The sequence below is a fragment of the Octopus bimaculoides genome, chromosome 4, assembly GCF_046866305.1.
Source record: "Octopus bimaculoides isolate indiv1 chromosome 4, ASM4686630v1, whole genome shotgun sequence".
In the NCBI taxonomy this organism is placed as follows: domain Eukaryota; kingdom Metazoa; phylum Mollusca; class Cephalopoda; order Octopoda; family Octopodidae; genus Octopus; species Octopus bimaculoides.
In genome coordinates, this window is record NC_142931.1 from 122,062,124 (window position 1) to 122,089,525 (window position 27,402).

The window sequence follows — 27,402 nt, forward strand, 5'->3', positions numbered from 1 at the left end:
ACAAAACACTTATCTTTAGTAAATGATACTTTAAATTTCGAGAAAAGAAAACACAAATATCATATGACCTGCTATTATATTGCTTCAAGACACTTTACCATCGACTATAAAAATGTATATAAAATTACCATGTATGATACGAGAACTAAATAAAATAGTCGAAATTTAGGATGGGAAGGGTTGCATTATATTCGAGTGTAAAAAGAAATAAGCAATTGACCTGCGAAAAGGATACAGAAGCGGTAGCCTCGAGAATCTAACGACTAATGTACCTGCATCGCTATGCGTAGTGAATACATCCAACAGCAAACGTTTATTCTGATATCACTCAGGCGAAATTTGGTTATACACTTTATTGCTTAAAGTTGATTAATTAATTTATTTCAATTTACAACGGGAAAATGATGTATGCTAATTAGTATAAAAATCTTATTAAAAAAAGTGGATAAGAAAACTGACTTATAGCTTACAGTGCAAAATTTAATTTAAAGTCAAAGAATTTTCTGAAAAGGACAACCGCTGAGAAGCTTCTAGAGGTTTGGAGCAGTTGGAAGTAACATTAGACTATGGAGAAACAAAAAAAAAAAAAGAGAGAGAGAGAGAGAAAAGAAAAGAGAGAAAACCTAACTGTAGAAAATGCAAGTGTCGGGAATCTCTTAAGAGAAATGAAACCCACTACCTAAGACTTTGGAAAGAATTGATTGAATGGGTAGAAGATGAAACAAAAGATATATATTGTTACCATCTTTAAATTTACAAGCAACGAAAATATCAAAAGATAAGAAATATGTAGTTAGTCAATCTTCAAATGTGTGGTGTCAGAGTTTCTTTAGAACGTATATTTTAGGCTCTAAAAAATTCACTGATTGATCGGCCCTTTAATTTAGATGATAAAATTATGCAGTTTCACATTTCTATGATAAAACTGAGAAAGTAGCAAAACTTTATAGTTAGTCAAATTGGAAAATATGAATACGTCAACCCCAACTTTTTTTTTTCTTTTTTGCTACATGCTAGAAAACAGAGTAGAGGATAAAATACGAAGCAAAACTGTATGATGGTGTAACAAGGCCCACATGTACACATATATTCACACATACATACATATAAATACACAGCAATTTAGTTGATGGAATCAAATAAAATCATATGGTTTTGCTGATAAGAGAAAGTTCCAAAAAATGAAAAATGTCCAGTGTAACATTTTACTGTAGTTGTGCATCATTTGTCTAATTGAATCAAATCAAGCGAAATGTCGTGATTATGTATAAAAAGAAATAAAAATGCATGATTCCAAAAGTGGAAAAATGTCCTTTTGAAATTACATTTTATTATCATTCTAAAGGCTTGGTGAATGGACACTGCATCCGTTTATCACTTAGAAAATTATGGAATAAATGAAAAAGGAGTACTTTTAAAGAAACTTGTATCGCTAGTGAGGGAATAAATTAGAGCTCACCCTTGTGAGCAGGTGAAGGATATAACTCAAGCTGTAATGCTATGTGCTTTAGGATATGTTCTGAAAAATAATAACAAAAATAAAACATTTAGAGATGAGTTTAGGAAGAAGTAGATATCATCTACTGAAGTGGAAAAACTACAGGAGGTTGCCTGAAAATAAAAATGCCTGCCATTGCTATTGTTGCCACATGTGTTAAAGTAGCCTGGAATGTTTTATCTAAACACATGATTTCAAAGAGCATTGGTTGAGAGAGAGAGAGAAGGAGAGAGAGAGATAGCGGGAGGGAGAAAGAGAAAGAGTCATTTGGACTAAAATTAACATTTTCAGGATGAATTTTTTTTTTGTCTGCATAAGAAAATAATCTCAGCTCTTTTATCCTTTTATTCATTTAGTATACTAGAGAGTGTTATTGGTTATGTGATAGATAACGTTGGGGATATGCTTTCGTTTTAGTTCGTAATAAAGGCTAATGTTACATAGTAGTCATTAAGTTCAATTTTACTTGCTCAGATTTCGTTGTAAATGAATACTAATGAAATAAATACTAACTGTTGAATTAAATACATTTATTAAAGTAAGTTGCGAATGATATTATTGTTTAGCTATTAATCAATTACACATGTATCCTTATCTGATACCGCCTACAGTGGCAAAATTATGCTTCCAACATTACATGTCATGAACGATAACACTCTTGATAGCATGCAGTAACAAAGGGAGATAAATGCAGTATTATCTTCCTTTGGAGGAAGGACAGAGAGAGAGATGGCGAAGGAGAGGAAGAGAGAAGAGGGAAAATGTTATGAGTTTGGGTCTTGCTTGATATTACTTTAAGCTTGAATTTCTCAGATGAATTTAGCTTTCTCGAATGTCCAGCTTTTCCTCTGTGTGTGAGGTGATGGGCTTCAGTAGTTGTCTAAAAGCCCTGGGTTAGAGGCAAGGGGTGATATTGCTAGAAGCATGACCAGTGGGATTAGCCACTTCAGCGCATCTTTCCAACGGAGAAGACAACCGATGTTGTCAAGGCTAATGTGAATATGACGCCATCTGCCCGGTCGACATCCCCGGGCCTATCTACTAACAATGGAAGAAGACTAGGATCTAGAAATTCACATGAGGAAGCATTCGAAGTTCCCAAAATTTTGCCTCAGCATCACATAGTACTGATTTCGGAAACATCCAAGCATATAGTTCCGTTCGAAGTCTGTATTTCCTAGGAAAAAACATAATGGAGAGACAAATGAGAAGAAGAGAAGGAAGTATGCTAACCAGGTGGAGCTACCACAAAACAATAGATGACAAGAAACGTTTCATATCACTGAACTGGAATGCAGAAGGTTTGCATTTCTGTCCGTCTGCTAATCCAACAACATGCTGGGCATCGCAGGAGTTTGTAAGTGGAAGACCATCAAGTTGGCCATGGAGGCAGCAGGGGTGGTCTTAAGGTGGTTGAGGATCAAGGGATATGAGTCTTGTAAGGAGTAAGTGATCCATGGGGTAATGTTTACTGGACACAAGCTGGGGCTTGATTAAGCCTGGCTGGATAGCATGGGCGAAAGTGTATACTGATATGTCCAGGTGCATCACAAGAATTTATAAGAAAAAATATGAGGAACAGTGATTATATTTTTATTGACAACAGATGAATTCAAACCTTGAAAGGACTAAATACGTTATTTTTTTTGTTTTTGTTTCACCGCAGTTACCATATTGACTGTAAAATTAATCTAGTTTCCAGTCTCTACAAACAGTTAACCACTCATACATTTATTGATGTATGGCTACATTATCCAATAGACAGAACTTTTTGTTTTATGGTCGGTCGGTAGGGGATCGGCGTTTGAAGCCATACTGTTTATATTTCCATTGTTACTCTTACTCAGTTACGCAAAATGCTGATCGAAAAAGAGGTAGGGTTTACTCAGCTTATACTGAAAAACATGAGAAAAACAATAAAAGAACCCGATTAAAACACTAATATATCATTTAAGAATTTATCCGATGTAAGGCGGCAAGCTGGCAGAATCGTTAACTTGCCGAGCAAATTACTTAGTGGTATTTCTTCCGTCTTCAAATTCTGAGTTCAAATTCTGCGCAGGTCTACTTTGCCTTTCTTCCTTTGCAGTTGATGAAATAAGTACTAGTTGAGCAGGTCGGTGTAACCGACTTTCACCTTTCACCTTTCACCTTTCCCTGAAACTGCAGGCATTGCCTCAAAATTTGAAACTGATGTTTCTTGTATATCATAGACAGCTGTTTATTTCTAATTCTAGCTCGAAATTAAATGCTTGAACGCACAAAAATATTCCCATTAATTAATTTTATTACATTTCTTCCGCAAGAAACTAAAACAACATATTAATATAAGAATTAAATATTCATTTTGTGTATCAATTTCGCACGGTCGCAACTGATACATGTCATAAAATAAATAATTCCTATGAATAACGGAACACAACAAATTCAAAGTATTTTTAAAAAATGCAAAGAAAAAAAACAGTGCACTCGTTTCATGAACCAGCATGCTTTTACAAAATTCCTTGTAAATGTTATGTCTCACCCATACATATTCCATCTCAGACTGTCTCAGACTGAGCTTTCAAAATATGCTCTAATCTGTTAGGTTTATGTCTCAATGTCTTGTCCTGCTGGATACAGGACATGGCAATTTCTGTGCTGAAGACGCCTTTTGAAGTAGAAACACATGTCCACTTGACGCTGTTTTGTCCTTACTGAAATTTCAATTTTTGAGAATCATTGAGAATATCTCCTCTTCTCACTCACAGTTAAGCCTCATTACCATCAGATGATTGTTCTTCTGCCTTTTAAAAAGCGGATATAATTTCAAGAATTCAAGAATTTGTCTTGTACGGTATATAATATACCATTATTCGCTTTTGTTGGTTAAATTATTGGTACTGGCTACTCTGAATTATTTCTCTTAATCGTTCAATACATACATACATAAATGTTCACATATACACACGTACATACACATATTGATACGTACATATACATACATACATACATACATACATACATATACATATATATATATATATATATATATATATATATATATATATATATATATATATATATATATACACATATATATTCACTCACGTATGTTTATGTGCGTGTTTATGTATGCATGTATATATGTACGTATGAGTGTGTATGTATGTATGATATATGTACGTATGAATGAATGAATGGGTGTGTACGTGTTTAACTGTATGAATATGTATATAAAGCAGCTGAAGTTTCTGAGAGGGTATATCAAATGCAAACGTATCCTAAAGATGTATTCATTACATTTATATGATACATCCTTAGATCTGAAATAGCTTTTACTATCAAGTCTGCAGAGTTGGAGGGAATCGTGTGCTGTAAGGTGAAGTGAATTCAAACGGTCTTCAGTCGCCAGAATCCTGTTCAGAACATCCTGTTAAACGAAAATATTCAGCTCTGTAAAATTTCAACGAACTGATTTTTTTACCGGCTCAAACAATTTCTGGTTTCCTCAGATGGTTGTATTTATATTTATTTCACTTGTGAATGGCTATACGAATCTATGATATTAGAATGACATGTTCATGTAAATAACTGTCTCTATTAGTAGGTAATAATAATGACAATTGTTTATTATTATTTTTTTCTCATTTATGATTATTTAATATCAATGATAATAATTCATCTAAATTTTGGTACAAGGCCAGACATTTGGGTGGAAGGTGCTTAGTAGATTGAATAGCCCCCAGAACTTGACAGTTACTTTGTTTTACCGACCGCGAAAGATGAAGGCAAAGTCGACCTCAGCGGTATTTAAGGTCAGCACGTAAATAGGAATGCTACTAAGCTTTATGTCCGACGTAAATAGGAATGCTGTTCAGTATTATGTCCGACGTACTGACGATTTTCTCGTTAAACCCTGAAATTTTGTGGGAGGAGATCAGTGAGTTTCCTGAATTATTGAAATATCAATTTACGTTAATAAATTTTTTGTTTAAATCCCACTGCGGCCACCTTTGCCTTTTAGCCTTTGGGAATCGATAACATACAATACAACTCATACGCTGGGATCAATGGTAGCGACTTAGCTCCTCTCTTCAAAAAAGTATTAACCTGCGAGCTCAGAGGATCGTTAGCAGGCCGGACAAAACGCTTATCAGCATTTCGTCCGCTTTTACTTTCTGAGTTGAAATTCCACCGAGGTTGGCTTTGCCTGTCATCCTTTCGGGGTCGATAAAGTAAGTATCAGTACTAGTTCCCTTCTCCAATTTTCAGGCCTTGTGCCTACATTAGAAATTATTATTTTGCTGTTTTTTCAGTAGTAGTAGTAGTAGTAGTAGTAGTAGTAGTAGTAGTAGTAGTAGTAGTAGCAGCAGTAGTGATAGTAATTTATCCTTATTGGTTTTAGAAATACATCGAGATTTTCTTTTCCCAAAATGAAGAAACACAAGAAAACGAATACACACGCAAAACCAATTGAGTATATCTTGAAAAATAAGCATAAAAATGTGTATTGACAAAACTGTATAAGAATATAAAGGCAAGTTATAGCAGAATCGCAAAAATGTCTTCATAATGGTTTATGATGTTTATAGTGTTTTAGGTCCTTAGTTTTCCGCCGAGGTCATCTTTACCTAATGAAGAATTAGGTTCGATTTTATCGACTAACTTCTGTCGCCAAATTTGTGGCCTTCTGCCTGTGTCAGAAACAATTTCCTTTCTCAAAGGTGTTTAGTAGTATCGGTAGAGTAACTAACAAAATTGCTTTGTTGTATCAAGTTACGTGACTTCACGTTTTGTGTTCAAATCCCGTCGAAATATATACTTTAACACTCATCCTTCCAGGATCGATAATCAGAATATACGAGCCAGTTACTGGGTTGATTTAATCAATTATATGTGCCCCTGTAAAATTTCAGTACTTGCACTTATTGCATAAAATATTGTTTATTGTTTCATTTTTAGCAAATTAGCAGAACAATGGAACAAAACAGTTTTATTTTCCTCCCGATATTTTTAAGAGGTCAAATACTAATAAGGCCAATATACTTTCATAAATTCTGACAGAAAATAATCTAAGAATTCAGGCAAAATAATGGATGAGTGGGGGAACAATATAGACAACGTCCCTTATATTTCTGGCTTGTGTCAATTAATATGGGACATCATTATAACTATAAACTGACTTACTTCAACCACAATTCATTGTATTTTATCATAGCAGAACTAAATCTACCATAGTTTTGAACATGGTAATGATCAGAACTATATTAAGTACCAATAAGGCAGCGAGCTGACAGAAACGTTGGCATGCAGGGCGAAATGCTTATTGGTATTTCATCTGTCTTTACGTTCTGAGTTCAAATTCCGCCGAGGTCGACTTTGCCTTTCATCCTTTCGGGGTCGATAAATTAAGTACCAGTTACGTACTGGGATCGATGTAATCAACTTAATCCGTTTGTCTATCCTTGTTTGTCCCCTCTATGTTTAGCCCCTTGTGTGCAATAAAGAAATAAGAAACATTAGTATGCTGGGCGAAATGCTTATTGGTATTTCATCTGTCTTTACGTTCTGAGTTCAAATTCCGCCGAGGTCGACTTTGCCTTTCATCCTTTCGGGGTCGATAAATTAAGTACCAGTTACGTACTGGGATCGATGTAATCGACTTAATCCGTTTGTCTATCCTTGTTTGTCCCCTCTATGTTTAGCCCCTTGTGTGCAATAAAGAAATAAGAAACATTAGTATGCTGGGCGAAATGCTTATTGGTATTTCATCTGTCTTTACGTTCTGAGTTCAAATTCCGCCGAGGTCGACTTTGCCTTTCATCCTTTCGGGGTCGATAAATTAAGTGCCTGTTGCGTACTGGGTCGATCTAATCGACTGGTCCCCTCCTCCAAAATTTCGGGCCTTGTGCCTAGAGTAGAAAAGTATATTACTAAAAGGCACTCTGCCACTTCTGTCAGTACATTCCTGTTTTGTTGCTGTTCTTTTTTGCTTCATTAATATTCATCTTCTTTCAGAGTAAAAATTACAACCAAACCCTAAATCGGAGTTAAAGCAGGTAAAATTATACACCCGACATCGTTTTATAACTTGCAATAATAATATTTTTTTAAATTTGATTACCTTATTTAACTGTCTTTGTATATCTTACTTTTTTTTTTCATTTTTGCTTATTCATTTTTATCCTTTATGCATTTGAATTCTTGTTTTTTTTTTATTTTTGTCATTTTTTATTTCTGCTATGATTTCAGTTTCACCCATGAAATGTATAGCATTTTTTCAAAATACTTTTCTATTCATCAAAATTCTTTAATATTTGCATATATTCTAACTTACCTATTACACACGCGCACATACATATGCATGCATACACATACTACTACATATACATACCTACTGCGAACATAGCCATGCCGAGAGAAGTTACCAACGGAGATGTGCATAACCAAGATGGAGATTACATACATTTATTTGCTAGTAGAAACGTTTTCATTTATTGCTAAGCGTAGATTTAAGAGAATTGAATGCATTTAAAGTCGGTATCACTAATTGTCATACTCTGCAAGTGTATGGACAAACAATATTTACCCAGATATATACGCAACTCTACAGATAGAGGCCAAGGCTGCGCGACAGAAATTCGCCTCACAATCACAAAGTCCACCTCGACTTGCTTTAGGCATGTAACTTCTACCAAGTCCATGAATTGACCAAGCCGTGTGGGTGAAATTTGGTACATGGAAACTATTTGGAAGCTCTAAAATGGTCTAATGAAAAGAGTAACGAGCATTTAACCGAAAGATCATCATTTCGCGCCCTGTCCATGGCACTGCGTGAGGTCAATGATAATGACATTTAACTCTTGAAATGACCCAGTTCATCTATCCGTAAATAGATACCGAGTTCTGATTACACAAGGAGAGAAAATTGAACTCGAATGGAAGCGATGTTAAACTGCATTTGTAACGTACCAGGAATGCTCTTCGAATGCAACTGATACATAAGATCACCAGAAGTCAAAATATTACATGACACTCCCTTCCATCATCCACATCATTTAACTTGCATTGATATGTATAGGATCAACGCATGTTATACATTTAAAATATTCCGTTTCTTTGTAACTGTAATCAATAATCAGCGATATCTTAATTTTCTACATTAAACAGCTTCAAAAACTGATGAAAAACCCCCGGAACTTGGTAAAATGATAAAATCTTTGATGGCACTATAAGAAAAAGCATGAAATCATAAACTGTCCTTTATAACAAAAATAACTTTTTTACGATTTTCATTTTTTTTTTCTTCCATCTACGTTGTGTGGAATATATCATCGTAACTTTAATAACAAAAAGTAACAGCCATTGAATAATGGGCACTAAAAATATACTGATAAACGATTGCTCGCTAATTACACGTAGGAATGTGTATGGGCGCGCATGCGTGCGTTGCATCGTTGTTTAAACATAGGTCAACCCTGACTGAGTACAGCTATTATCAGAAAAGACCAAAACATATTCCTTCAGTTATTTTTTTTTTCGGGTATAGTGTATCTAAGAATTCTTGTTTGCAGTATATCCTTTGTTTAAGGTGATAATTTAAGAGACATTTAATAGATTTACAACGTAGACACTCCATCATTGCCTTGGATGTTTATATATATGTATGTATATGTGTTTGTGAGTATGTATATGTGTATGTATATGTGTATGTGCGTGTGTGCGTATATCAATACTTTTTCGTGAACAGAGCCAGTGCCAGTCCTACAATATGCACCCTCTTCTCTCAACCCTGTGATGTGTACCTCTTTCTTCCCGCTCCATGATAAGCACTCCTTCTCTTAGTTCTCCCTTTAACAATTTTTCCTACAAATTCATTCAGCCATCACTCCCTTTACACCAGCTAAAAAATTAATTGAAAAATTATATTAACTTTTACAAAAGCCACTTATTATATTTTTGATATTTTACATCAACGACCAAATCTGTTATCGAGCAAATATTTCACGTCAAATCATTTTACAAGTGATTAGAGTATCCGATGATCTCGTCGCCCTTCCCACATTCCTACGCTCTCTTTCCTCCTCCTCCTCCACCTCCTCCTCCTCCTCCACCTCCTCCTCCTCCTCCACCTCCTCCTCCTCCTCCTCTTCCTCCTCCTCCTCCTCCTCCTCCTCCTCCTCCTCCTCCTCCTCCTCCTCCTCCTCCTCCTCCTCCTCCTCCTCAGAGATTTTGTATTTTTAGATTGATTCAGAAATTTGAAGTTGCTCAGAATTTGTGCGGCACCCTCAGATTTTATCACCCTAGGTGGTCATCAATTTAATCTTGTAAAAGTACTAACGTGAATATACAACTGAAATTGTATAAAGATTCTGTAAAGCTATACGTTTCTAGGTGAAAGGGCCTTAAATTACAAACGGAAAACTAGACATGGCCAACATACGTATTCATATAAAAAAAAACGAGTATTCAAAATTAATAATACTTGAAAGAACGAAACCCTTGCATATGGGATAAATGGTCAAGGATTTCCGGGACAATAAATTTTAGTGGAAGATCTTTAGAACGAATTCTAAATAGAAATGTTGAAAAAATGTTAGAATAAAAGAGCAAACAAAATCTTCATACATGCATCCATAGAAAAGCAGGAAATATGTAGAAAAGGTCACATTCACCTAAGATATACTGGCTACTCAGATCCAGTAAAACACATTTCTTTCTTTCTCTCTCTCCTTCTCTCTCTATCTTCGCTCTCTCTCTATCTTCCTCTCCCTCCTCCATCGCTCTCTCTCTCTATATATATATTAATGTTTGTGTTTATATTCAATTATAATAAAGACAATTTTATATTAATCAGATGAGTTACTCTATACTTTTGTAGAATACAAATTCATTATTCTTACACGAAAAAGTTGTTGACAGTGACTTCGAAGTTTCGGCTAAATTAATCTGTCTTATCTGGCCGAAACTTTAAAGTCGCTGTCAACAACATTCTTCTTTAAAAATAATATATATATATATATATATATATATATATATATATATATATACTAAATTCTAATTGTTTACTGAAAAATATTGTTTACCAGTGTAATGTAGAAACAAAGCGCTCTCTCGGAGACTTCTCTTTTAGCCCTTTCAAACAACGCTTTAATCAACAGACTTACTGAAACAAATTCAGAAGACTTAACACTTTGCAGTTCATGACATCTGGGATTAAAGCCTAGAATATGACTGAAGATTTAAAATTTTATCTAAATCGAATTGATATTCTGTAAACAAGAGTTATGATATTATAATAGTTATATATATTGCTGAAATCATAGAAATAATTTAATTAAAATCCCTACCATCCAAAAAGCATTTAGAGAAAATTTCGTCCCACATCTATGAAACATTTCAAACATTTTTTTTTTTTTTCATTTTACCACTGTAAGTAATAATACATAATTTAGCACCACCCTAACGTGTGTAGTTTTTATTATCCCGTCCCTAGTAACCCAATATATAAACACATGTATAAATTCAATCCAACTTTAATTTGTATACCAGTTACTATGTACCGCAGTGAGCCAATTAAGTAATTAAGTAATTAGAACATCCTGTCTTCCTTAAAATAAGTAACTATTTAATACTTATTTTAACCTTTCTACTCGTTTTAGCTTGTACTTTTAATTTCCACCCTATATATAACTCTAGGAATAGCTTTCTATATTCTTTTATTCTATGTTAGTATTTATATGTTTCTTATTCAAATTTACTCATCGATTTATTACTCATTTTTGTTACGATCTGATTCATATTACCTATTTTCTTTTCTTAGAGTGGCAACATTCAAGCCTTATTTTATCAAATCTTTTTTCTTTGTTTCCACCTATTGCTCTACAAATCCTCTCTGTATGCAACTATATATGTATATATGTGTTTATAGATGTATATAGGTACGTATATATGGGTGTATTTTATATATATACACATACATATGTATATACACACGTATATATATATATACATACACATACAAACATATATATATATATATATATATATATATATATACACATATAGATGCACATATATATACGCATATATATACACATATATATACATATATATAGACACATATATATGCACACACACACACACACACACACACACACACACACACACACACACACACACATATATATATATATATATATATATATATATATATATATATATATATATATATATATATATATATATATATATACTTGCGGCTTCACGTTTTCTTTACGAAATTCACCCAATATATTTTATATGCGACAGACTTCTTAAGCTTCAACGTAATGCGGTGAAATCGTCTTTCCGTTATTAAAGGAGAGTACTTTATTCGAGTGTGCGTTTCTACGTCTAAATTCATGTTCTTCATAATCTTTACACTTTTATTCCCAAGTGTTTTCTAACAGTCATTTGATTTGTTTTTTCATTGCTTCTTTTCATCCAAGTTCATCACAACAGGTCAGCTCCTTTTATAAACAACCAGTAGAGAATCAGTAATTAAACAAGTCCTGTTATGCCACGCTACGCCACACCGCACATGAACAGGTCTGCTAATCTGACACATAACTGTTCATCTCGATCTTGAATGGTGAAATGTCATTTCATCAACGTAGATTTCCGGTGTCAGCCAGTGAGATGGGAATGGGGAAGTCTTGAAAATATATATTTACCGAGTTACTGATAGATGCCATAGTTTGGTGAGAGGGCATGATCATCTCTCCTGAGACCTTCTAAAGGGATTAAATATTAAGCTTGTCTAACGTTCTATGAAGTTGGTTAAAGAAAGCACAAGACGTCGTACTTCTAACAGAGTTTATTGAAGATAGAGAACTCATAATATCGCTTATTGCACATACAAGATTTGCAGGTTCACTGGCTTTAAACACGGCCCTAAATTGAAAACACAGCACACCAACAGCTATCATATTTAAACACATAGAGACGAACAGTTGCGAATACACGCATTCACAAGCACAAACGCACACATATGTATATACCTATATATGTGTACACGCGTACACATATATAGGTATATATATATATATATATATATATATATATATATATATATATATATATATATATATATATATATGCATGCACGTATATATGCTTTCATATATAATTTAAGGGGTGAAAAGTTCATAGAAACATGCCCAAGCCACTTAGAATAATAAAGAACTTATAAAGAAGTCTAAGTAACTTTGATACATAGCCGTGAATCTGGTAAAATATATATCTTGTTCCTGACGAGATTTAAGATGAAAAGAAATACATTTTCTGGGACCCACGATAATGATGGATTAAATGTATTCGTGCATGCATGTGTGTGTGTGTGTGTGTGCGTGTGGTCATCGGCATTAACGTCGTTGTCATCTGTATTAAATCTATAGCTAGGGTGTTGGCCTCTTCATCTTGGTGGGTGCGGAGAGTGCCGGTGTCTGAGATGGGTGTTCAAGTGAAGGGCGGTATAGAAGAGCCATGGCATTTATGGTAGGTTAAAGTTGGAGGGAGACGAGAAAGTGCGATTCGTTATTTGCGTCTTTGACGTTTGACCTCTGCCTCTTGACGTCTGTTATTTTCCGTCTGGTCTGTGCCCTCGACGATAACATGCCGCCACTTTGAGTAGTTCCTGGCGATTGTCTTCCAAGTACAAGGAAGGTGGCCTTGTACTGGTCTCGGAAAACGGGATCTGGGAGCTCCGCATAGTCTGGTGTCTGAGGCAAACTCCGCAAAGAGAGTTGACGAGAAATGCGCGGTTGAGGTATACGTATGATGTGTCCCGACCAGTGGAGGCGTTGTTATGCCATGGCAGCGTCATGTATGTATGTATCCATGTACGTATGTATGGGTATGTGTATATGTGTGTGTTTATGTATATATGTGTGTGTGTACGTATATTTGTGTGTATATATCTATGTATATATTTGTGTGTGTGTGTGTGTGTGTGTGTGTCTTTGTGTCTGTGTTTTTCCTTCTATCACTGCCTGACAATCTGTGCTGGTGTGTTTATGAAGAACTAGGCGTAAAAATAATAAGTCCTAGGGTCGAATTGTTCAACTAAAATCCTTCAAGGCAGTGCTCCAGCATGGCCACTGTCAAATTACTGAAACAAGTAAAAGAATAAAAGAATATGTATATATGTGTATGTATAAATATATATTCACACACAAATATGCACACACGCACACAAGACTTTCTGCGTATAAGTATTTATTATTCAATAGAACTACGGAGTGTTTATTTTAGATATACCATGATAGGTGTAAAGAAGATTCACTGTGGACTTCGTTAGAAAGTGTCCAAGTTTACCTTTGCAGTGAAAAGAAGATTCTGTGATTCAGCCAATTGTTTTCTCACTTGGTTAGAAAGAAGGAGATCAGCTACTCTGGTAAGGGCAGTTTTTTGCTGCTTTAGCAGATGTGCTGCTTTATGAACTTTCCTGACCAAAGAGAAAATCTTATTTTATAGTTATCTATATTAATGGAACTAAGTTCGTCTTCTCTAATTTGCACAGCACAGTGCAATCTCTGGCACGTAGAATTAGCGAAGAAGTGCCGGCAGTATTTAGTCCTCTGCACGTTTATGTTTACTATTAACTACTACACGATGTTATTGTTTAGGATAGATAGATGTTTGTTTGTATGAATGATACGTTTGTGTGTGTGAGTTTCTGCATGTGTGCGTGCTTCTGTGTGTGTGTGTGTGCGTGTGTGTGTGTGTGTGTATCTACTGTACGTGAGGGAGGAGGAAAGTGGTTTTGTTTAGAGTCATATTGCTCATGCAATCTTTTAAGTCAAACAGAAATTATCTAATGTTATGGCAAGATTATTAAAACATGTTAAATTTAGCCTTTGAACGTTTGCTCTTAAATTTGTGACTATTGAATTATCAAAGCATAAACAGTCTGTAATAACAAAACATCTTGTAAAACTGCTGAAGCTGTGTGTATTCAACATTGGGTAGTATTTGTATGAGTAAAACAATACAATAAATATGTAATAAAAGTTATTCAACATGTCTGAAAATGTATTAAAACGCGTTGGCGTTATGTTTTAAACAATTCTTTTCACACACAGATGAACACACTCACACACAAAGGAAACCGCACGAACACATTTAACTTATGTCTGCATATTAAACCTCATGGGCGGTCTATTATAATAGATAAGTAGATAAATACAATTTTATGAATTAAATATTCTCTCTCTCTCTCTCTCTCTATATATATATATATATATATATATATATATATATATATTGATATCTATCTATCTATCAATTTATCTGTATTTTGTATATATATATATATATATATATATATATATATATATATATATATATATATATATATATATATATGTATAGTTGTTGGACAAAAGAATAGAAACTCCTCGTTAAATGGAAGTTCTATTATTCAGTACAAATTTGTTCCACCCTTGGTATCAGTCAGTGCGCTGATACTTCGAGGAATTAACACTAACGGGTTCCGAAAGGCTATTAGGGTAATTTTGAATCATTCTTCAAATGAAATCTGCTTTAGGTCTTTCAGCAACGATGATGGAGGGAAACAGCCCCTTCTTTGCTGCCTTAAAATGCACCATGTTTGTTGATTTAAATTAAGATTCGGTAATTGTTGAGGCCAATATAAGCAATCTAAGTGGTCTACTTCACTATTGTGCTCTCCATATAGATTTTTGTATAAAATTACTCATGGGAATTGGGGCATTTTCACCCAGGAAGTTTACGCCACTATCATGGAACAATGATAATAGAATTAACTCTATAGCATTAATTCTACCATGTAGAATGACTGAAGGACCAAGACTATTCCATGATATGGTTACTCATATCTCAATACTCAACCACAGGTGGAGGCTTCTTTGGGTTTTCTCCAGATATAAACTCGCTCCGAGGTGAATAGAAGAGTGAATCGTGATTCATCAGAGAAGATGGCATTGTTCCATTCAACCATTGACCACTTCTAATAGTCTAGGTACCATTTTTAAACATATCAATAGTTGTAGCCCTTCCATGGCTTCCAGCTTTATAGAGCTCACAAACGGACGGCTTCGGTTGACACAGATTTGGCAAAATGGTAGTTTATCTTGCCTGTAACTTTTTCTGCCGTAGTTCGATGGTGTTTGGACAATACATTTCAATATTCTGTGAATTTGGTCATCCGTCCTGAATTATGCTTGCCATATTGGTTTTTACCTTGGTTTTGGATTGCCAGTATGATTTTGAAACTGCAACTTTTGAAATATTAATCAGTTCGACAGTTTTAACTCCAGACAAGCGTCTTCCAACAATCTATCGTCTTTGGAAATCAGCTGGGTCATGCATTTTAACTCATTTGAAATATAAACAGGTACCTTCCTGTTTACACCAGTCTATTTTGGCTGACAGTGTATTTGTCAACCCGACATTATGTTAGCTGATACTTGCCAAGTTGCTGCTGCGCAGTGGGACTGAAGTCCATCCCACATGGTTGCGGGTTTAGGATTTCGTAATCGACAAATTACTGCTTAGTTCTTTACTTTTTGTTTTCTGATCCTTTCTGTTGAAGTTTGTTGTCCGTGTAAAGACATCTGTCTAGGTGAATGTGTGTATGTGTTTTAAATATATACATGAGATGTGGGTAAGAGTGTTTTCAAAACTGGTCTACAAGATACTCTCACATTTAGAGTTGACAAAGGCTCGCTAGATGTTTCCAATAGTTAGCATGATATTGAACACGGTACAAATCATTGTCTAGTATTTGATATGTAGTTTCAACCAATGAACTTTGAAGATTCAGTATACTGAAATGATAAAGTACGAGAACCGAAACACCATATAAACTCTTTTCATTTTTATAAAAGACAACTTGCCATTGCCTTTATTAATAACTTTATGACATCTCAAATAAATTGTTGTTTGCAAAGCGTACAAAGTAAAGCGCACAAGATTTTATCACATTCCCCACGTACATATATCACTTAAAATTTTTGTTTATTGTAATTATTTTCATTCCATTCATGTAAGAATGAATTTTTCTAATTAATTTTTTTTTATATTTCATATTATTTTGTTTTGTTTTATATAGGTATGTTTTTATTACACATATGTATCAATATTGCATTTCCTTTTGATAAACACTGAATAAAAAAAGATTATTTGTTTCTTTCTACCTACACCTCTGCACTTAATGACTAATTCTAAACCCTCCCCTTTATCTAGATTCACTCATGTCCTCTATTAAACACTGCAAGAGAGTAAACTTTTACTCACAGTTTTTTTTTCTTCTTGCACAAGCACAGGATTTCTTACAAAAATCCTTTGGTTCTGACATAATTAATTGTTGACTGCTATCAATCTTTTATCCTCTAATGTCATATTTTCTTCACATTAACAATTCTTTCTTTAATCAACAATTACTCTAATTATTCTAATTAAAATTGACCTAATTTAAATTTATTTTTTTACTTTCAATTAATTTTACCGTCTTAATTTTCAAACGTTTATATTTTTTTTTTTGTAGTTTATTTACTGTTCTCTCATTTACAGACTCGTTAGAATATAGATCACACGTGTATTCGAATAGATGTATCATTGATTCGAATATAATAACTGATTAATTTTCTTTACTCAAATTCTTACCTTAAAATATCTCTTGGTAAAAGTCATATAGCCTGATATAATGTTCTGAGAAGTGACTGCGATCTGAAACGGGGTGAAATTGTTTCATTTAGGAAACAGAAACAAAGAGACATCATGAAAGTAAATGTACTTCAATCGAGAATCGGAAAAAATGTCACCGTCTTGATGCTTCTTTATGCTATTTACACATTTTAACAAAACACATGCCAATCCCGACTTCCCATAACTCCATATATATGGATTTTGTGCTTAGTAAAACGAAATAAATATCTAAATGTATCGACACAGATTTGTTTACTGTACAAAAGTATACTTACTAGTTTGGAGCATGTATAATAATGTTTAAGAATGAAATTTAAACTACATACCTAAGTTCTTACTCAAAAGTGCAACTTGTTCATTGAACTCATACATAATTTCGAATATCATAAAGAAATAGTTAGGATTCACTGAACTTGCTGATAAGAAGAAACTGTTTGTAACCACATTTAAAATCAGAACAAATTCAGTTAACTATTTTGCACATTGAAGTTATTCAGACACTGACAAGAAATGGAAACTATGCTGTTAGCACCTGCAATACTATCAAAAATTTGAGGCTATTCCTAAATTTCATTTCACATCAAATCTATATAGATTTTCAAGAAAGATATTTTTCAGTACAGCATTTAAGATATCGTTAGCTTAGTCATAGGACTGTCATCTAAAAAATTGATGATTCGTATCATGATTAGTATCATGTCACAGCTACTATTTTTTGTTTGCAACCAAGTCACTTGACACTTAAACAATTAAACACTTCTAGCTGTGAAGTTAGAGATTAAGTGATACTCAACATTTTAAAGATGTTCATAAGCGCGATGAGTATTTCATTAGCTTCCAATGCTAAGCTTAATTTAAAGTTTGCTGGTAGATATGCTCGATTGAACTGAGTTTATCAAAATCGTCTTTGGCATCCCTACCATTAAACAAGTAACTCTCTCTCTCTCTCTCTCTCTCTCTCTCTATGTATGTATATGTATATATATATATATATATATATATATATATATATATATATATATATATATATACATATATATATATTATATAGTCACTGCGAAGATATATTAACCTCTTAAAGGGATGATTTCATCCAAGTTAGACTGGATTATATTGTTATATTGTTATATTGTTGAGAAATATCTCTTCAATATAAACAGGTATATTATAAATATCGAATATTATTAAGAGAATCGAGAGTTTAAATGGATCTAAATTAATTTATTAACATATTGTTAATTAAGCCAATATGTTAACAATATGTTAATAAATTAAGCTATATCCTTTTAAACTCTCCATTTGCTCACTTAATAATGATGATAAAAATAATAATAATAGCAATATGATTTTGTATTTCTCTATTATTCGGCGAATGGTTTCAATTTTGAACTCTCCATGATTTGTTTGAATTAGGTTGAGGAAATGATTTTACTAATTGAAATAATTACTGTACATTTTTACTATTTCCATTTATTGTTCTTTCTTCTATTTATAACAGTTTCTGGTGGTAAGCCGTCTAAAGTGTTTGAAGTGGAATCAGGAAGTGGTAATATCTCTAGTTATTTTATTTTCTACTGTTCAAGAATCATTTGTAGTTATTTGCATATTATTCGGCGAATGGTTTCAATTTTGAACTCTCCATGATTTGTTTGAATTAGGTTGAGGAAATGATTTTACTAATTGAAATAATTACTGTACATTTTTACTATTTCCATTTATTGTTCTTTCTTCTATTTATAACAGTTTATGGTGGTAAGCCGTCTGAAGTGTTTGAAGTGGAATCAGGAAGTGGTAATATCTCTAGTTATTTTATTTTCTACTGTTCAAGAATCATTTGTAGTTATTTGCATTAAATCTTTTAATATATACATACATGCATATATATATATATATATATATATATATATATATATATATATATATATATAATATGTATGTATGTATGTATGTATGTATATGTATATAAAAGCATATATTGCCATTGCCATTTTATATTACAGCCAGTATCTGTAAACGCTCTACTTGGAATGATAGGTTGAGAAGATAAACTTAATGATGCAGTTTCATAGTTCGATTATAGCTATTTCATTCTACTTTCATCGTTGGTAATCATGATAGAAAGTCATGAACATAGCTTATAATCTTTTACCTTCTACTGTAAATGTAAAACATTGTGAGTCTTTCGCCAGGGTTAAGGTTCTTTGAATATTGAGAAAATAGAAAATTGTTTATATAACTATGAAATTAATACGTTATGTTCCAGTAAAGCAGAGTTAAGCATTTCTCTCGAAAGACTGAATACAACGCCTTATAAAATATCATAACTCAGTAAGCAGAAAAGAAAAAATACCAAGCATTCCATTAAACATTGGAACAAGACGTTTAATCATATTGCTTCATGCTAGTTTAAGAAATATTGAAGCAAAAATAATTTTGTTTAATTAGTGACATTTATAAAGATTATAAATTTAGTGACATTCAAAAATATTAATGATCATTGCATATATCGAAAGATACAAGATATAACCTCTTTAGAGAACGTGTATGTGTGTGATCAATTCTACCACAATACACTATTTCAACTCCAGCTCTGAAAATATGAAAAGCAACAATGGTGGAAATCGAAGTCAAATTTAAGGAATTAAATCCAGGTGATAACGGGATACTGTTTCTTCTAAACTTACACACTGTACGAAACCGTAAAATTGCAATTTCTTTCGTATCTATTTTTGACTGAGTCAATGGAGGAAAAGCACTTTTATTTTGCTTTGCGGGAGAAAAGAAGAGTGATTCCCATATTCTGATTGGAATACATACAAGAGACCACTGCTAAGGGTTCACAAGGACCAGACCATGATGTTAAATGGGGGATTTTTTTTCACTCACTGAATCTGGAACAAAAGTCAGCCCTCAAGAGCATTACACGTCTTCAGAGATGAGGGAAGCTAATGTTCTTAGTACTCCATTTAACCTGTTGTAGGTCAACAAATTATGGAAAGACATCGGAAAGAAAGAGTTTCGCAAGGCTGATATTCTTGGAAGAATGGTCTGGGTATAATGGTCAATGCGGGGCCGGAGTGAGTGGACGTGATAAAGGTGACGACAGGTGGAGAGACAAGAGGGTCAGGGATGCCTGTGTTTGTAACCAAGATATTTGACTTTTAAACAGTTCGGCACTTCTAGCAGCGAACTGACACTGTGTCAGAGAATTAGGGTACCCACTGCTTTAAAGAGTGGCAAAAATGTAACACCGATGAGTGTTTCGTTACCTTCCAATGCTAAGCTTAATTTAGAGTTTACAAATAGATGTGCTTGATCGAACAGAGTTTATCAAAATTGCCCTTGGCATCCCTACAATTAGACGAGTTACTGGGTTCTCCAGCTCCAAATATAATCCATGAAATTAATAAAGAATAGATATTCTTTATAGCTGTAACAGTTGAAGAATTCACTAGTGTGGCTGGAAATAAGAAATTATTTTAACGCACTGTGCATGAATACGTTTGTTAGGGATTGAATGCTAGTTTATCGAGTGGCCCTTCTGTGGGTGTTCTATCTTAAGGATTAAAGGCAATGCTTTTTACACGAAATTTATTAACTTTGGAGGGCATCAGAAAACACTTTCATTATCAATTGTTGTAGTTGCAGGTAAATAATATAACGTTAACAGGACCAATCATATTCTGTTATTAAGTATTGGAAAAGTTATAACTTTGAAAGGAAGAGAAACCGGGAGTTCACTTATTTTTTCATAAAAACAATGGAGATATAAAGTTAGGAGAAATAATCTCAATTAAGAATCAAATTTGGCTGCAAGCTTCACTTATGACTAAGTAGATCACACCATGGTAACATCATATCCGTATAGTGATATTATATTTCTTATTTAGTATATAAAGGTTAAAATAAACCATTCACAATACACCAAGAGCATTTTATTTAGTCACACACATATTAGCTCACATTTGCCAAAATAAACATTAGCACAAACATTTTAATTCTTCATTCCTTGCTAAAAATTATAATGCCATTACTTTGACTGCATCACCTCCTATACTTTCAAGTATTCAACGTACACAGAAACATACATACACACGTATATATGTGTACTCGCGCGAATGTGCAAAGCACGAAAATCCGTCTGATGCCGCGATATTGTATACATAAAATGTCTTTTAACAAGAAATGACTTCTTATGTTCGTTTTCATCTTATTATTTTTTATTTTAAATTTTATACATTTTGGTTGAAATTTCTGAGCTTGATTTCATCTTAGAAACCTTACCTTTAACAATTTTATTTTCAGTTCATTCAAGTTTACGTTTCCTATTCATATCATGTTTCCTTCACATTTCTTTTCTATTCATTTATTATTTTGACATCAAACAGGGCTCATTTCTGAATTTCCTTCCCTTTTGCGCGTGAAAGAAGATATCGGTAATAGTTTCATTTACACTAAACAGTGGAATGACCTTGCATGAACACTATAACAATCATCTATACGTCTATAACCATCACATGAATCTTCTAATATACACATATACGTCTGAGCACCTAATTAATATCCACTCATATAGACCTAGGTCATTTCATTAATATCTTACAGTGGGTCTGGAAATTAAACCTATGCATTTTATACATACATTTGTACACTTATGCTCCGAGTCTTTTGAAATTCTTCTAAGTGATATTTAGATTTACTTGTCATACATGAAAAGTTGTTTTGGATATGAATTCTATTTGAATATATTGGTATCTGATTGTTTGATGTATTTAACAAAATTCATTTAACACTGAGTGCTGTGGAAATACCTGCCTGGATTTATTAACCTTTTTGAGACTCGATGTTTTAGCTGAAGAACCGTTGCAATAAATATGTGAATCTGAAAGGAGATTATGTCGAATGCGATCACAATGAACTGACCCTCCTGTATTTTCTTTTGCCCGAAGCCACGAACGTTTTAGCATTCCCTCGTATGTTCCAGTGAATTGCATAAGTTCGGTTAATTTTGTTTACTATGGGGAAATGAAGAATTTCCCATTTCGGAACAGTCTCATCGACAGTAGGAAAACAATGTTTCCCAACAGTTAAAAGATTATTTTCCTCCTTCAGACGAATGAACCGAAAAGTTAGATTCCTCATTTCTACACAACGTAGGAACTTATTCAATCTCATAAAGATGTTAAATTTTGTACATTTTCAAGCGAAGTCGCTGCTGAGTACTTTTGACTTCAGGTGTCAGTTTACTTGGAAAGAAGCTGCTAATAAGAAGAGCTGAATTTAATGCATGCAAAATTTCACAGTTCTAGCATCACTCTTTCATAATAAGCCTACGAAATTTTCCGCCCACCCTCGTATATTACTTGCAACAATTATACTTCTCCAGAGCACTTATTTACAGTTAGGTGAACTTGCTCATTTGAATATTGTCTGTTAGCCATGCAAGACTATACTGCATCGTTGGTGATATTGTGCGAAACTTTGATACGCTAGTTAGAAACCCGACCTTCTACCAATTTAACTTGCAGTAAATTCCATGAAAATTATTTTTCCCCCGCTCTTTCTCATTCTTTCTCTCCCTCTCATGCCCACATACATTCGCACATAGATACTTACAGTTAAGTGAATGTGTATGAAGGCACACACGCATTATTTTCGAGTGTATTTTCATCCTTGCCTTCTCCTTCAAAGTATAAAATGTGCGTGTGTGTATGCGCGTGTGTTAATTCAATTTCATGCAACCACTTGAAAAGAAAGCACTTTTACAAATAAAACAAATTTTACCTCCTCAAGTTCACTTATTGAAAGCATTATCTGCCAAGACGCCATTTTCTCTTTGGTTAGTAGATTTGAAATTGGAGTCTTGTTGCAGTGGCAAATGAAACTGTCTTTCTCATTCTCTCTCATTTTTGCAGGAAGGTGTGAGTTAACAGCTGAGTGCAAAGACATTAACGAGGAACTGTTCGCAATGCAATTTTTCTCTATGTCAGACAACGCTCTCAGTCATAAGAAATGACACACACACTCACATGCGTGTGGGTGTAAATCTGTGTGTGTGCTTGTGTCACGAGTACATGTTCATGTATGTAACTGCATCTGTATGTGTTTGTTACTGTGTGACATAATAAGTTCCTCTGTGCGCGTATGTGTCTCTTTGCACATGTGTGTGCCTGAGTCTGTGCACGCACAATTGCCTGTGATAGTTTTGACGCCAGTTGCAGCGAATATTAATAGAAAATTTTTTTTAAATACATGTATTATTTGTTGAGAATCATTACCATGAACCGCCTACTGTAAGACATATTTGAATAAATCACATGCAATCTTTCTACAAGTATTACATACAAAGCTGAGACGAGTGTCTCTTGAGGTTTAATTCTTAATATAAATCACTTGAATTGTAGGCTTAGCTTTTACAACTAGAATGCACTTTCTCGTTAAGTACATTGTTCTCATTGGTTAAATAAGAAAAAGGACAAATTAATTGTATATGATATACGTATACATTAATATTAATATAATATTGTGAATAGAGTTCATGGAGAAATCGAGCCTAATGCTTACGCTATTAATTCTATACGTCGTAAAAGGCGGCGGTGATAGTAGTGGTAGTGGCTGGTGGCTGCGATAATGAATAGAATGTCACACTAGACGTTCCGCTGTAATTTCTAGCATTTGATTTAACTTCGACTCAGTATTCTGGTTTGAAAATCCCATACCGGGCTCTACCACTTCTCTCGTATCACTGCGTGAGTGAAGAGTGTGTGTGTGTGGGAGGATACATTAACATAAATAATATTAGAAACGTCACTATATACACCTTCACTTTTAAAGATGATAGCATTAAAACTTATCACAAGGAATCGGTGTCAACTTCCAAACACCCTTTTTCAAAACGCTTATGTATGTATGTATGTATGTTTGCGTGTATGTGTGTGTGTGGTGTATGTATGTATATGTGCATTAATAAAGTAATAACATAAATGAATAATACAATAATTGACAATATAAAAATAATAATGATGATGTTAATGATTTACGGTAATATAATCGTTATTGATATTAATTATTCGGTTATTCATATATAGTTAGCATAGATTAAATAACAAAGTTTTTCTAAGAAAAAAAATTAAATAAACAGTAATGACACTCTATATTATTCAATGGCATTGCGCACAAGTAAAGACTTATCTATCTATCTATCTATCTATCTATCTATCTATCTATCTATCTATCTATCTATCTATCTGTCTATCCATCCATCCATTCATCCATCCATCTATCTATCTATCTATCTATCTATCTATCTATCTATCTATCTATCTATCTATCAACGCGCGCGCGCTCCCCCCTCTCTCTCTCTTACACACAAACAATATCAGATATATAATTTTAAAAACACCCACACTGTCAACGTATTCATTATTTATCGAAATGGATAACCAACATTTTCTTAAGTACTGAGTGGTTTTTCTTTGATTGCTACAAACATTGTTAGCCTAAAAGCTTACTGATATATAATTACCAGAAGATTTAAACGTATCTTCACATATTTGAATTCTATCTCTTCGGGGCTCTAGTCACGTACTTCAGTTGATATAAACGCCAATTCCCTTTCTTCAACTTTCAGGGCTTGTACCTATATTAAAAACAATTATTTTACACAAAAGGTCTCGAGCTGTTATATATTTGTGCACGTGTATCAGGTCATTGTTAGTGCTACTGGTAACATGTAATCTGATACGATTTGTTGCATGGTCGGACTATCGGCGAGTGAACTGGCCACCATATCAAGCCTGCTGGTAAGGATAGTAAGGATAGTAGTTTTCATTGGACACAATGCAGGACGAAATACAAAAATCTGTCAACGGCCATGCAACGGCTGAGAATCAGAGACGCTAGTCTTTATTTAGACATCTCTCCTGGGGAGGGAATATGCGAAGCAACATGCACTTCATTACGAGTTAAGGGATCTTGTTACTGGTAGTTTCTGAGCTACTTGGCGTCGTGTGTTTTAGTGGAAAGTTTTACAAGTGTTGTGCAGACTGTTATTGACTTTAAATTTCGGTGCGGTCATTGTTGACAGCGATTGTCCTTAACATTTAGGATAAGATAATTTGTCACCGATAATCATACTCGTCTACGAGACTAGAGGCACCATGTATGTATGCATGTGTATGTTAATGCATATATATGTGTGTGTGTGTGTGTGTGTGTATGTGTGTGTGTGTGTGTGTAGGTGTGTCTGTGTGTGTATGTATATATATGTATATATATATGTATATATATATGTATATATATATATATACATATATGTATGTATATATGTGCGTGTACATATATATAACTATGTATACATACATACATACTTACACACATAAACACACACATACACATGAATGCATGCGCGTATATTTATGTATGCATTTTTTATTTACATATTAAATTTCAATGGATATTGTTTTTATTTCTTCTCTCTATCTATTATTTTAAATAGAGCCTGTGAATTTAACCTTTTCCCTTATTTTTTATCTGTGACCACAACCTTACATGGATGTAGACTCATGATAAATAATACGATAATACATTCATAATGTATAGGAATACTCTTGTATGTATATACGTATGCATGTGTAAGTGTACACACACGCACACACACACACACACACACACACACACACACACACATATATATATATATATATATATATATATATATATATATATATATATATATATATATATATATATATACAGTATCGTTAGCATGCCGGGCGAAATACTTAGCGGTATTTCATCTGCCTTTATGTTCTGAGTTCAAATTCCGCCGAGGTTGACTTTGCTTTTCATCCTTTTGGGGTCGATAAATTAAGTACCAGTTACGTACTGAGGTTGATCTAATCGACTGGCTGCTTCCCCAAAATTTTCGGGCCTTGTTCCTAGAGTAGAAAAAGAATGTCTTGGTGTGTGTGTGTGTATGTAAATAAATCTAAGATGTTTATATGTATAGACATTTTTATCTCACCATATGTTACACATGTGTAGTTAGTACTTTGTATCATTGAACTTGAAGTCAAAAACTGATCTGATATTTTTGTATTTATCTCATTTGTAGCCAATATACTATATCATTGCTCTGTTTCTATTATTTTTATCATTCTATTATTTTTTGTCTTTGACTTTTTCTCTGATATCCTCTTGCTGTTATACAATGCATGTTGTGCTGTTAGCACCCCGACCCCAACAGATACACGTTTCCGCGTTTAAGTGGATGTTGCCCATGTTCTTTTAGTTCTAATAATGTTATGTTTTATTTAATCTTTTAACTATTCTCCTACCACTGAGCTCAAAAGTATTTTTCATATAACTTTTATTCTTCTTCTATTGAACACAGAAACTAACCAAAGTAGAATTAGTAACTTAAACTTTAATGGTAACCCAGTTTTATATTACCTCAAATATAAGTGTACAGTAGAGAATGTCCTCATGTAATTAATATATCTAACAAAGCACTAATTTATTTTGTCAGTAATGTATAAATCTATTTACAATGGGAATTACCATTGTATAATAATGTACTGTTTGGAATAGCTATACACTTCTTTTGTGAAATTGGTCTACATCAGAAAATCAAGTCGTTACATCATTATTGCCATAGAAATGCAGATCATGAATGCTTTATTTAAATTCACCGGCACCTTCCAGACATTAGCACGATGCAAAAGTCTAGCTATTTACTTTGTCCTATGTACATTTCTGTCTTGCGCTTTCTCACACAGATTGTGGAAGATAATGCTGTACACAACTTGGTACTGATCCTCGTTACGTTGGCGCTATTGTGTGTGTGTTTAGTGTGTGTGAGTGTGTGTGTGTGTGTGTGTGTGTGTGTGTGTGTGTGTGTGTGTGTTTAATGTGTGTGTGTGTGTGTATGTGTGTGTGTGTGTATTTAGTGTATCAGTAAGAATATACATGACTTATGGGCAGGATATATTCTACAAGACATGATTTATTTTCTCAGATCGTGGTTCAAAGCTGTAAAATATGTGCCAACGACAGTCAACAGCCTCATTCCATCACTACTTTCTAACTTTGGCCAAAGATGGAAGCGCATCGTACACCACCATTCCAAGGAATGACAGCTTGGATGACACTGATGTCTACAATATAATCAAAGTTTTCTTTTGTTCGTTATG

At 33.7% G+C, this 27,402-nt stretch overlaps 1 protein-coding gene across 45 annotated transcripts in view; it reads left to right on the forward strand.

The window, feature by feature from the left end:
• Positions 1–27,402, forward strand: part of LOC106868133 (matrilin-1) — a 146,723-nt gene that overhangs the window by 73,187 nt on the left and 46,134 nt on the right. For 17 of the 45 annotated variants that reach the window (XM_089351279.1, XM_089351283.1, XM_089351281.1 and 14 more), the window contains exons 6-9: positions 8,651–8,683; positions 18,708–18,755; positions 18,953–19,000; positions 21,598–21,645. In XM_089351279.1, the coding sequence (XP_089207405.1) occupies positions 8,651–8,683; positions 18,708–18,755; positions 18,953–19,000; positions 21,598–21,645 (177 nt within the window). The remainder of the gene's footprint in view (positions 1–8,650; positions 8,684–18,707; positions 18,756–18,952; positions 19,001–21,597; positions 21,646–27,402) is intronic. The other 28 variants (XM_089351290.1, XM_089351317.1, XM_089351299.1 and 25 more) reach the window with 3 other exon arrangements.